The 12,835-nt window shown below is 38.2% G+C and overlaps 1 protein-coding gene and 1 long non-coding RNA gene across 2 annotated transcripts in view; one reads left to right on the forward strand and one right to left on the reverse strand.

Annotated features, from left to right (window-relative positions):
* Nucleotides 1-12,835, forward strand: part of CPEB4 (cytoplasmic polyadenylation element binding protein 4) — a 63,767-nt gene that overhangs the window by 46,678 nt on the left and 4,254 nt on the right. The window contains exons 4-8 of the mRNA XM_082650251.1: nucleotides 2,475-2,648; nucleotides 7,014-7,103; nucleotides 7,468-7,586; nucleotides 8,984-9,098; nucleotides 10,614-10,795. Coding sequence (XP_082506377.1) covers nucleotides 2,475-2,648; nucleotides 7,014-7,103; nucleotides 7,468-7,586; nucleotides 8,984-9,098; nucleotides 10,614-10,795 — 680 coding nt within the window. The remainder of the gene's footprint in view (nucleotides 1-2,474; nucleotides 2,649-7,013; nucleotides 7,104-7,467; nucleotides 7,587-8,983; nucleotides 9,099-10,613; nucleotides 10,796-12,835) is intronic.
* LOC309819784 lies at nucleotides 9,639-12,756 on the reverse strand. Its single transcript, XR_014296474.1, has 3 exons — nucleotides 12,189-12,756; nucleotides 11,971-12,042; nucleotides 9,639-10,126 (listed from the first exon to the last, which is right to left on the reverse strand). It is a non-coding gene; the product is annotated as an uncharacterized lncRNA (long non-coding RNA).

The raw sequence follows: 12,835 nt of genomic DNA on the forward strand, positions 1-12,835 counted from the left end.
ATTTGAAATTTATACGGCCATTTTCTGAGTATTCAGGTATATACATATAATAATTATAAGTCTATATTATATTGTATTATACTATATTATATTCTTTTTCTTCTCTTCTTGGTTGGAACCTACTTTGTGATAAAATGCCATACTTTTTACTTTTCAACATTTGGGCCATGGTGGAAGATTTGATTAGGGACAAGAAGCTGGCTAAAAGGAAGTTTATAAATTTCCTAAAGACTTCATTTGTTATGAGTTTCTTTATTAGGGAATAATTGAGAAATAGTATAAAACTGCTGTTTATCCTGTAGTGGCGAAAAAGTCATGAATTAAATATTGAAATATCTACTGAATGGCTAGTTAGCAGGGAATTCTGGGAGAAATTAAGATCAATATGGTAGGAGTTGGTTTAGATCATGTTACATATCCCTTAGTTTCATACTAGTTTGGACCTTGGGTGACAGAGCAGAAAGCTTCCCTTAAAACAAGTAAGGCTCAATACACTTTTTACAGTGTCCTTGAACTTAAAAAAGAAGGAATGCATTAAATTGACCTCTCACCATCCAAATTCCATATTTTTTTTGAGATGCTTACCAAGAAATGAGGAATACAGCCAATTTTTTTCAGTTTCTAAAGCTGGTAGATGAAATCACAGTTGATTCTTTTGACAATGTTTGAAAGGTTGTTTTTTTGTTTTTTTGTTTTCTCATTTGACATGCAGCAAGGACATATGGGCGAAGGAGAGGTAACATTATTGTTTCTAACTTTTGAATGTATCAGTTGTATTTGGAGAGGACCCAAGTTTGCTCAATTTCTAACCCTTGTTGGGAAGCGGGTAGGGGGAATGAAACATAGCTGTGATCAATACATACTTTATATGTTATAGTTAACATAGACATTCTAATTTGAAGGAGTCAGAATGGTAGGATTTGGGTTTGAATTGAAATAATTTCAAACTCACCTTATTTATATCTGAAGATTTGTTTCCCTTTTTCCTTTGTGAAAGGAATTTCTTAGGAGAACAAAATTAAGAATCTTTAAGAAGGAAAATATAGTGTGACTGGTCCCAAAATACCTGATTATATTGGAGGTTCAGTTATGCTTGAATAGCTTAAATCTGCTTTCAAAAATTTTTATTTATTTGTCTATTTATTACTGAGCATAATACTGCATTTTGTTTAAAATGAGACTAACTAAATAGATGACTAATCCTATAAATTTCAAACATTGGGGGGGAAAGCTCTACACATTTTAGAGAATTTCAAAGAATCATTTCCTAGAGTGCCTGCCTGAATAAACTTTATTTTTTGCCTCCTGTACTATAGTTTTGCCTTTTTATAAGAAAGTAAGTTAGACAGTTAAATAACGTAGCTTTAAAATATAAGTGACTTTTGAAGATCCAGAAATAACCTCCAATTTTAGAGTCACTTTTTATCTTCATTATATAACTCTTTTGAACTGTGGTTTTATAGGGTAAATTCATAACAAATATACTGTCAATTGTGTTTAATAATGAAAGTTGAAAGGAAGACAAGTGTGGTGACAAAAGGATATTGGAATGTTTCAGTAAAAGAAGAGCACTTAAGATATATTTCTGCAGAATCCATTAACAAATTCCTTATGTAGTACCTAGAAGTAAATTGGCAGCCTGAAAAGTGACAAAACAGTGCTTGAGAGATTCTACAGTTCTTTGTAGCTCTTTGCTTTGCTTATGATTTATACGTTCATAGTTTACTGACAGGTAAGTATGGGAAGAATATTAACCACATTGGCATCTCTGGTCTTTTCTGTTTTTATATTCTGTATGATAGTATTTTCTAACAGCAAACGTAATGACTAGTTTTTAGAATTAGACACTACCTGTACCAGCTGATATTTACTCAACTAAAAGAAAATTTATCTTTAGCATGCCTAAAAATCTTAAATTCTGTAAGACTAGCCAACAAAATTGGATAACAGCATCAAGTGGATTTTGATGGCATGCCATTAGTTAAGGTAAACTGAGTGCTCACTTTGAAAATCACCTTGTTCATTTTAGGGACATTCTTAGAGGAAATTGGGCAGGCTATATTGTATGATGTTTTAAAGAAATTTAAGTGATCTAGCATCTGATGGTCAAATTTAATCCTTAGTGTACATGTGTAGGTTGCCAGTGGCCGTGGGGCCCTGCCAAGGTGGTGCAGTCTGCTGCCAACTGCTTTCAAAAGAGTGCTGTCTCCTATTGTACTTACACCTCACTCAAGTTTCCAGATCCCAGTGGGATGGTTGAGCAGCCCTCTGTTGAGCCATGTACTTTCTCCCTGACTCAATTGGGACCTTAAGGTGATGGAAATTCAAGAGCATGTCTAAGTGATTTGTTGTTCAGTGAGAAAAATAAAAGCAGCAGTTTTATTGGATCTGCTGTTTCCCTTGTTTCTTGTGTAAGATAATCAGTGGCAAGGAACATTTTCTGTTAGCTTTTTTTTTCCTGCTTTCTGTTCCAGGTCAGTCTTCACTGTTTCCAATGGAAGATGGATTCTTGGATGATGGCCGTGGGGATCAACCTCTTCATAGTGGCCTGGGTTCACCTCACTGCTTCACTCACCAGAATGGAGAAAGAGTAGAACGATATTCTCGCAAGGTGTTTGTGGGCGGATTACCTCCTGACATCGATGAAGGTATATTTAGAAAGAGCCGTTTATAGCATGGTGCCCAGACTGTGGCACATAGTAGGTAATGCATAGGAAATGGTTGCTGTTATTATAATAACAGTCTTATCTGGCTCCAGGTGTTCAGTTGTGATTGCATTGTTCTCTTGTCCTGTCTTCCTAACACAACACGTAAGGTTAGTTCACGGAAGGAAAGGGAGCAGGACTTTGGGAACCCGCTGAAGCAAGTGGCTGGACTAAATCAAAAAGAGCAAACATCACTGGGAAAACCTCTCAAGGATTCTGCTGTGGGCAAACACAGATGCTAACTGCATTTTTGTCTGTGTGTCCTTCCTTGGCCAAATTCAATTATTCATTTTCCTATTTTCTGCCTTTTATGAGTGCTCTATAAATGTACAGTTAATTGTTTAAAATCTTAGAATAAGCCTGAACTTTTGAAAAATATAGCCTGGAGTCGTATCATTTTCTGAGTATTTTTTCACTTGTCAAATATTTACATGCTTTCTGAATGTTATGCACTGTTCTTAGGATTGTTTAAAGTAGTAAATAAGATAGAAAGCCCCTGCTCGCATAGAGTTGACATTCTACCGGGGGAAGGGGGATAAAAAATGTGTGAAAATATTAGAGAATAAGTACTGAAAAGAAAACAGGTTGATGTGATGTAGTGAAGTCTCAGAAGGGAGACTTGTGAGATTAGGTGGTTAAAGAAATCCTCTTTGAGGACATGGTCTTTGAGCTGAGACCTGAATAAGGAGCCAGTCATGCAAAAAGACATAGAGGACTATTGTCCAGAAGTATTTTATTCACCTGTGGGTCTAAGTGACCCTGACAAAAGTCAAAGTAGCGACCATATAGCAACCATATATCCTTGCTTGCTCTTTGTTCCTAATCTATTTTGTCTTGGTTTCCTGAATGGAAATGGAAAGAAATGTTACGGAGGATAGAAGAGTTTTCTCTAAAAATCTATAAGGTCTAATAATGAGGTTTAATAACTTCCCATTTAGATTGAGGTTAAACTTACTGAGCCACTACATTTTCCTTAAGATGATCAGTCTTTTGGAAGATTGAAACAACAATGGCTTCAAAACAGCCAAAGATTGAAATAAACACAGGTTTTTTGTGTGTATGTGTGTCTATGATAAAATGTCCTGGAGGAAGCTGTGCTGAAATTTCAGGCCAGACTGGCTCAATCTCCATTCTGTCGTCAGAAGGCATAGCTTCTGTTCAAAGTGTTCATCCTGGGTTGAACACCTCATCATGATGTTGTTCACTCCAGTAAGCTCCTGGGTGTGACCTTTTCTTTTCTCTAGCTGGAATCGTCACTTTCCTTAGCATTATGGATTCTAGGTTTTATGAGCCTTTAGAGGTCAAATCTTTAACACTCCTGAGCCCTGGATGGACTTCAATGAGGAAATTATGTGCTTATATACAGAAAGAGGAGACTGAATTTTATCTGACCTTGCTCGGGATAAGCTCCTTCTCTGGCTTAGTTAGTCTGTATCTTTTAGGAAAATTACTAAGCAATCTTAAATGTATCGTTCCTAAAATTCTTAGAGGCACAGGTAAATTTGACCAGTTTGGCAAAGGAGGTGGTTTAAACTGAGCAAAATTAATGGGAATTGTGTTAGTCATCTTACTTTATCCTCAAGACCATGTATGTTGATAAGTTGGTAGCAATTTAGGCAGGCAGCCCTTTCTATTAAAATGTGAAATACCTATTCATGAAGAATACTGTGTTCTGCAGAGTTGTGCACTAAGAATCACAGAGTTTATGGGGCAAAAGGGGCTAGAGGCAGATCACTTAGAACCTAATGAATTTTGTACCAGAAGCACTAACAAAAAGAGAATTAGTACCTTGGAAATAACTTGGACAGTTCAGGCAAGCAGCTCAGTATGGTTAGAGGCTGCCTCAAGGAATATTGAAAATGCACAAAACCAATAGAGCAGAAATGCTGGCTTGCTAGCTTGGAGGCAATGCAGATGAAAGTGGACCTCTGAGCAGATGAGGAATGGAAACTCGCAGGAGATAAGAGCCCTGCAAGGTTGGGGGGACACCTCTCTGACCAGAGAGGCTTGGTTGCTGTGCTCATTTTTTATTTTCTTATAATAGAGCTGAGGGGGCTCCTACCTGCACATCACACAAGCTGGGGGCTTTTTCCTTTCCTGCTGAAGGTTATGGTTCTCCCACTATGCTAGCTCACCTTGCTTAGGAAAAGTCATTTGTGAACCCGTATAATGTGTAGGTTACACTGACATCATTCCCCTATTTATCAGTCTCACACGAGCTAAATGGTACCATAGCAACAGGCATCATAGCTGTTCGAACAGACTACTGTTTCACAATCTGGAGGAGATGAGAACAGTTCTACCAGACTGAAATTTGAACGTGTTTCTCATCTCTCTTTTCTGTTCCTGCCCTACTCCCAGGTCTTATCTACATATGCTTACCTACTCTTTCTAGAAGTTTCCTGGAAATTTATTTTCCTATAGTCTACTCATTAGTTCTCCAAATATATAATATAGCATAACTGGTATCGTTTACATTAATAGGAAAATATGATCAAGTCTTCCTTGTCCATCCCACGTGCCCTTCCTTTACCTTCTTCATAAGGCTCAGAGATATTGGTGTCCAAGGAAGGTGGTTGGTGAGGGGGAAGAGGGTGCCAAGTGGAGGGCATGTGTAGGTATACACATGGAGGGGCCTGCTCGGAGGCCTCAGCAGCAGTGTGCATGGTGCCCAATAAATCAGGGCAATAAGGGCTAGGGTGCAGAGGTGGAAGGTAGAGGAGACAGCCAGGGCAGCTAGCTGAAAGATGGGTTACTTTGAGCAAGGAAGCCAACATATTGAGGATGATGAGAACTTAGTTTCTCATAGCGAGAAGGGAATTTACAAACATGGGGAGGGGGGAAGGCTAGAGAAAAACACGGGATGTTGGAGTGGACTTTGCAATTGCCAGTATGAACTCATTTTTATAAATGTACACAGATACAGAAACAGTTGTAAATGTATCTGTGTGTATATTCATATATTTCCTAGTTTGGTCCTCTGAGAAGAATTAGAAATAATAAATAACCACTAGCAATGACTATATGGAATACCCAAATCTCAGTTTCTGAATATCTTTTGTCACTGAAAGGAATGAGGATTTCTTGGGGTGTGGGGGGAGAAACGGCTAATTCTGAGGGTAGGGCAGAGAAAGAACAAGATGAAAGCGTGGAGTATCTTCTTGGGCCAGGAAGTATGGAAGCCCTTGAAGGATGATGGGGGGATAGGTCAAAAGGACATAGGAACCCCCACTGGCCAAATCAGGGACAATTTTGAAGACAGATTGAACATCAAAATAAATGAGAGAATCAGATTACAACCCACTGAATAAAATAGGTCCATACTGGTATAAATAAATACATGACTAAATAAATGGGGGAGAAGGGAAAACTCTTCCTTATTGTATAATACTAACTAGTAAATGTAGAAGGATTGATAGAAATAGGTAATCAGCATTTGGCAGTAATCATTGTGGTAGTTGATATAGGTAGGAGTCTTCAGTGGATGCCAAGTCTAATGAGGGAACAGGATATTAACGGATAACACAATATTCCCCCACAAAATACTAATCAGATTCAAAGGGGAAAATGGTTTCTTTTTGGTGGAGAAATCAGGCAGGTATCAATTTGACTAGCTGAACAAGATTAACATACCTAGTGAAAGGACAGGATGACATAGCATCATTATGGTGGTTTTCCTGTTTGGAATGCATAGGTCATGAGGAAACAGTACCGACCCAGGTTGAGAGCCATCCTGCAGAATGAATGGTCTGTATATTTTAAAGCTACTAAGCATGTAAAAGACAGGAAAGAATGAGGAACTATTGTAAACTGAAAAAGACTGATGACCTGGGACATGACATCTAAATGTAGCATGGTTCTGGATAGGATTCTGGATCAGAAAGGAAAAAAGAGATATATTGTGATAGTTTAAAATTGGGATGGAGTCTGTGAATTGGGAGTCTTTTATCAATGTTGATTTCCTGATTGGAAGCAGCGTTGTTTGGTGGTACATAAGGGAGTGACCTTGCTTTGAGCAGGTACCAGTAGTTGTGTTTGGGGGTAATAGAGCGTCATGTCAGAAAAAGATGATAGATAGATAGATAGATAGATAGACAGATAGATAGATTCATGCATAGATAGAAGGGGAAGAGGCGGAAGACAAACACACAAAATGTTAACAGTAAGGGGAATCCAGATGAAGGAGATGTGGGAGGTCTTGGTGTACTATTCTTGTAAATAGTAGATAAGAAACTCTTTTTCTAAACTATTTCCCAAAAATGAACATAAAAATACTTAAATCTACTTTTTTGGTTTGTTGTTCATTAGATGAGATCACAGCTAGTTTTCGTCGCTTTGGCCCTTTGATTGTGGATTGGCCTCATAAAGCAGAGAGCAAATCCTATTTTCCTCCTAAAGGTAATTTTCAATATTCAATATACATGCATAGTTTCTCCTTATGTTCTTTTCATAAATGTTTACCTTCACTGTACAATTTTTCATTGTTAAACTTACATTTTCCCAAATATGTCTTTAAAATTTGTATTTAGTATGTACTTTCAATTCAGATTTAATTTTACTCTAAAAGAGGTTTCAAGATAATACCAAACTGAACTTTATGTTGATATTATCAGATTTAGGGTGAGATTTAACTTTTAGGGGTTTCTGTTTGTTTTCATTTTTTTCTACACCTTTTCCCTTCCTTAGTTTTATGCTTCCTTTCCCTCGAAGAATTATTTTAAAAATAGGAAAAATATAAATCTTTCAAAAATTTTTTTATTAGGCTATGCATTCCTGCTATTTCAAGATGAAAGCTCTGTTCAGGCTCTCATTGATGCATGTATTGAAGAAGATGGAAAACTCTACCTTTGTGTATCAAGTCCCACTATCAAAGACAAGCCAGTAAGTGCAGTCTAGCATGAAAATAGCTTCTCATTTTTGCCTCTATTTGTTAGCTCTGAAAAACCCACAGACATCTTTATGTATCTGTTAATTGACATGTTTTAAGTAGAATCGAAATGAAAAAGTTTTGTTTTTGTCAGGTTCCTAGCATTGACATTCTGTATATTTGTGCACATTATTTTGACATTGAATTTTTGGTTAGTTAAAATATTGGTGAATCTTTCTATTAAAAGACTTCACCTGGAAATGCATTTGGTAAATATAAAGTAGCTGAATTTCCTCTGAATGACAGAACTCAAATCACAAATAGATCTGTCTTTCTCCTTCCTCTCTTTGATCAAGATTTTACCCAATACTATCCTTAACTTTTTGCATATGGTACTCGCCAGGTAAAATGAATTATGTATATACATAAATGTACATTGCATATTGTTTCTTTTTGAAGAAGTTTTTCTTTATTATAAAATTTAGTCTTTAGGAATAGTAGCAACTAGCCTGTTTCGACAAATCTGGCAAACCAACAATCTGGTATCGCTTAGCCAGTACCTAGTGATGGGGTCCAGTTCAGGATGGAGGCGCCAGTGGGCTCAGCTCAAACAGTGATTTGTGGAGCTCCTCTTAGTGTCTTAGGGTTGTCCCAGAATTCTTATGTGGCTAGACTCTATTTGACTTGCTTGTTCCCTGCCAGTCCCTAAATTTAGGTATTTAAATTTGGGGCCTTCTGGCCTTGGGACTTAGTTTGGTGTACCTGTTGGGAATACCCCACTATCAACCCCTTAGCCTTTGGTGTGGGCATTGGTAACAGTTTATACACGCAAACAATTGAATTGAGGTACTTGATCCTTGGTTATTGTAATGGACACACTGAAGTGTTTTATCATAAAAAGCTTACTGCAGATATCATCAATATTTTTATTTTGAAATGCTTTTTGAAACAATGTAACAGATTTGTTAGTATCAGGAGTAGTTTGCATTTCCTGGACATAGGATTGGACACACAGTCCTAGTTCACATAGCACTGAATACTAATCAACATCCAATACCGTGCTAAATTTAAATTATATGGCTACTGGGGTGCTGCGTAGGAGAGGGGCCCAAATAAGCTGTAAAATAGTTAATTAACTTACAGATAATTAAGGGCATGTTAGTGTTAAGTGATTTGGGTTATAATAGGCAACTAAATTGAACTTTCCACCTTGGTTAGTCTACTCTTAAATGTGAAATGAAAGGTTGGAATATGCTACTTGTAAGTCTTTTCTAGTTTTCCAGTTTTATTGATTTGTAATGACATGGATTATTGCTTTTAAAAGTAAAATACTCTGCAATAATTTTAAACTTCCTTTCTCCATAAATTGTCTGTGTTGAGAATGAGACATTCTGGTTTGCACACTCTCTAGGTACAGATTCGGCCTTGGAATCTCAGTGACAGTGACTTTGTGATGGATGGTTCACAGCCTCTTGACCCACGAAAAACTATATTTGTTGGTGGTGTTCCCCGACCATTGCGAGCTGGTATGATTAAACAAAGAAACAAACAAACAAACAAACCCTATTTATCCGTTAGCATAAGAAATATACAGATTTTTCAGGATAAATTCTCCATAAGCATTTGAGTTCATGTCTAGGAGTGAGAGTTCTGGAATCCAAGTAACTGGGCTTGAATTCATGTGCTCTGCTTCCAGTTAATAGCTGAGTAACCCTGCTCAAATTAATTTCTCTAATTCTCAATTTCCTCATCTGTCAAGTGGAGTTATAAGTATGTCCTTTATGGAGAGTTGTTTTGAGGATTAAATGAGATTGTGGATGCCTAGTGCTTAGCGCACCGTCTCGTAATGCTAATGCTCATCGCTCTCATCATCATCTGAGAGAAAAAAACCCTTCAGGGATGGGTTAGGTATCGAGATGTTTGCTGTTTGTTTTCCACGTCCCCATGTGCTCAACAGCTGCTTACTGAGCTCTGAAATACAGCAGGGTTCTTAGCAGTGCATTGTGTTTTCAGAGCAGTGCTTACAGAAGAAATTTCATCCCCAACTTCAAGTAATTTGAGGTTTAATAGTATAAGTGAGATAAAGAACATAAAATGAACATGAATGCAGTTTCAAAATTGTAACATTTCATGGAGAAGAAGATGCATTTATTACTTCAAGTTTCTTTTTTTTTTATTGATTATTTTTTATTTATTTTTGACCGCGTTGGGTCTTTGTTGCTACGTGCGGGCTTTCTCTAGTTGCAGCGAGGGGGGCTACTCTTCACTGTGGTGCACGGGCTTCTCACTGTGGTGGCTTTTCTTGTTGTGGAGCACGGGCTCTAGGCGCACGGACTTCAGCAGTTGTGGTACGCAGGCTTGGTAGTTGTGGCATGCGGGCTCTAGAGCGCGGGCTCAGTAGTTGTGGTGCATGGGCTTAGTTGCTCCGCGGCATGTGGGATCTTCCAGGACCGGGGCTCGAACCCGTGTCCCCTGCATTGGCAGGCAGATTGTTAACCACTGCGCCACCAGGGAAGCACTACTTCAAGCTTCTATGTGAAAAATTGGCAAATAGCTACACGGTAAGGAAAGGTAAAAAGGATTTTGTTGGAAATATGCTCAAAGGACCCCCAAAGAGCCTGCCAATCAGCTTTCTAGTGTTCAAATGATCATTTATATTAAGCAGTACATTGTTAACTGGTAAATATATGGTGCATCGTGGCGTAGAGCAGATAGACCAGGGTGCCAAGTGCAGCACAATCACTTAACTATCCATGACTTTGCACAGATTAATCATCCTCTCTGTGCCTCAGTTTCCCCAGAAAATTACTACCTACTTCATAGGGTTGTTGTGTAGATTAAAAGTGAACATATGTGAAATACTCAGCAGAGTCCCTGCCCTTAGTTACAGTAGGTTAAAGATGAACACATGTACAACTGGTTATAATAACTAGTTTCACTTTAATAATTATTGTAATGACAGACAGATGAACTGCTTTTGATGTAAGAGCCAGATGAATTTTCCTGATTTCAAATGTCCCATTTGCTCCTTCCGTATGTAGTGGAGCTTGCCATGATAATGGACCGGCTGTATGGAGGCGTGTGCTATGCTGGGATTGATACCGACCCTGAGCTGAAATACCCAAAAGGAGCTGGGCGAGTCGCATTCTCTAATCAACAGAGTTACATAGCTGCTATCAGTGCCCGCTTCGTGCAGCTGCAGCATGGAGAGATAGATAAACGGGTAAGTCCTGGACTACATTCTGGCAAGTTCTAGAAATGGCCGTCTATGTCATCACCGAGCTTGGAGTGGGGGAATTTTATGTGACAGTAAACTGACAGCTGATAGTTATTCCCGTAGGACCCATTAGATGCATGCTCTGGGATACATCTAAGAGTTTCATATGAATTTCTTCTGTCTCTTAGTTTCTGAATAGCCTAACCAGAACATTACAGTCACTTTGCTCGAGTCCATTTAATCTTTCCTAAGGTATCACCTCCATCCATTCACTTATTCAGTTAGTCATTCAGTGCATATTTGCCGAATCCTTTGTACTATGTTATATCAACTATACAAACATGAACACCCTTGAGATCTCCTCACGGTTTTTTTTTTAAACCTGGGATATCAAAAATACCTCAGCAAGCCCTATTTTCCTATGTAACAAATGATTGAGTAAATTCATTTCTAGGACGGCATGTATAAGAAATATTTCATTGTAACAGATTAAGTAGAACTCAGAATCCTTTCATCTGTAATCTATTTTACTGCCTGAAATTAGGTAGTAGTTCATTAGCATTATTTTCACACTTTATATTCCTCTTTGTTGTGTTTATCCTCCGAATCAAAAGCCTGGAAAAAAACCCTCAAAGTTAACTCTTCTGTTTTTTAATGTATTGTATTTGAGACTATGTGTTCCAGTATATGTCTTTTTTCTTTGCATTCACGAATTTCTTATTTTTGTGTTTCATGCATTCAACAAACATTTTAGTGCCTAGGGCAAGAAGTCCCTGTCCTCATGGATTTATGTTCTGGTGGATGGAACTCTATCCTACACCAGTACTACTCAAAATACGGCTTGTGAACCGACTGCCAGTTGGTAAATGGTTTGTTAGGAGTTTGTGGTGACATAGGAATTTATACCAGAATGTGAATCTGCTGCATTAATAAGCACAGTGTTTATAGTTCAGTTGAGATTTTTTCATAGAAAGACCTTCTTGATGAAGAAAGCAATGTGTTGATTTACATTCTGGTGTCAGCTCCTCATTTCGTGGCAGACTGGCACTTTCATTAGGGCTGACTTAGGTATCCAACACTCCAAGGCATTGTGCTCAGAAAAGTCTTTGTTGATTGACTGTATTGTGCCTTTCTCAATTCAGTACGTAGAAACTATCAAGTCACTAGTGGTTTACACTTACTGCTTATGTTCCATTTCATGTACATTCCACATCGGTGGCAGCTGAAAGTTTCCCATGGTAGTGATCATCATACTGTGAATATATTAAGGAGAAAGGTATACATTATACTGTAAACATGGAGGAGGGGGGCAGGATTAGTTGCAGTATATGTTAACATGCCTCCTTGTTTTTTATTCACACTAAAAAATATGTACATCTGAGTAAACGGACACTCCCACCTCATCGCTTCATTCCATCATCGGTTTCAGAATTGTAAGGTAGCCATTAGAAATTCAGACGTAATTTGTTTTCCTCCAGGATCCAATTCTTTGACCAGTGTTCCTGCCGTTCTGTAGATGTTATGGAATGGCCTCGGGGCCAGAAGCCTAATCCTCTGATTACATCTGCTCTTCCTGCCTTCCATATCATTCTTCTCTTTTTGTTCACAGCTAACCTTGTTCAGGATTCCTTGTCAGAAGTGGATGGCACCAGTGGTAGTCATAGCCTGGTATAAGGGAGTTTCAATCATGAGTCTCTCCAAGACTAAAAATAACCAACTCTTTTCCCACTGGAGAATTAATAGCCTGGTTATTTTTAATGCTTGAGAGGCTCAAATGACATTGGCCTATTGAACACTGGAACAGACCCAGTTTTATAAATTCACCTCTGACTTTTAGACTGAAGTAAACCATTCTTCCTGACAAAGAACAAAGCAAGGTTTTAGATTATGAGTACTATGGCTGCATCTTGTTTTCCTGGAGTTCGAGGTTTGTGATTATAACCCAAGATGTGTACACTGTAAATAGAAACCATGACCCAAACCTTATTACAGCTCAGAGGCTTGTGATGCAGAAGGCAGGCAGCTTCCCTCTGATTTGTACATTGA

Source organism: Grampus griseus, assembly GCF_964374135.1.
Source record: "Grampus griseus genome assembly, chromosome: 3".
Taxonomy (NCBI): domain Eukaryota; kingdom Metazoa; phylum Chordata; class Mammalia; order Artiodactyla; family Delphinidae; genus Grampus; species Grampus griseus.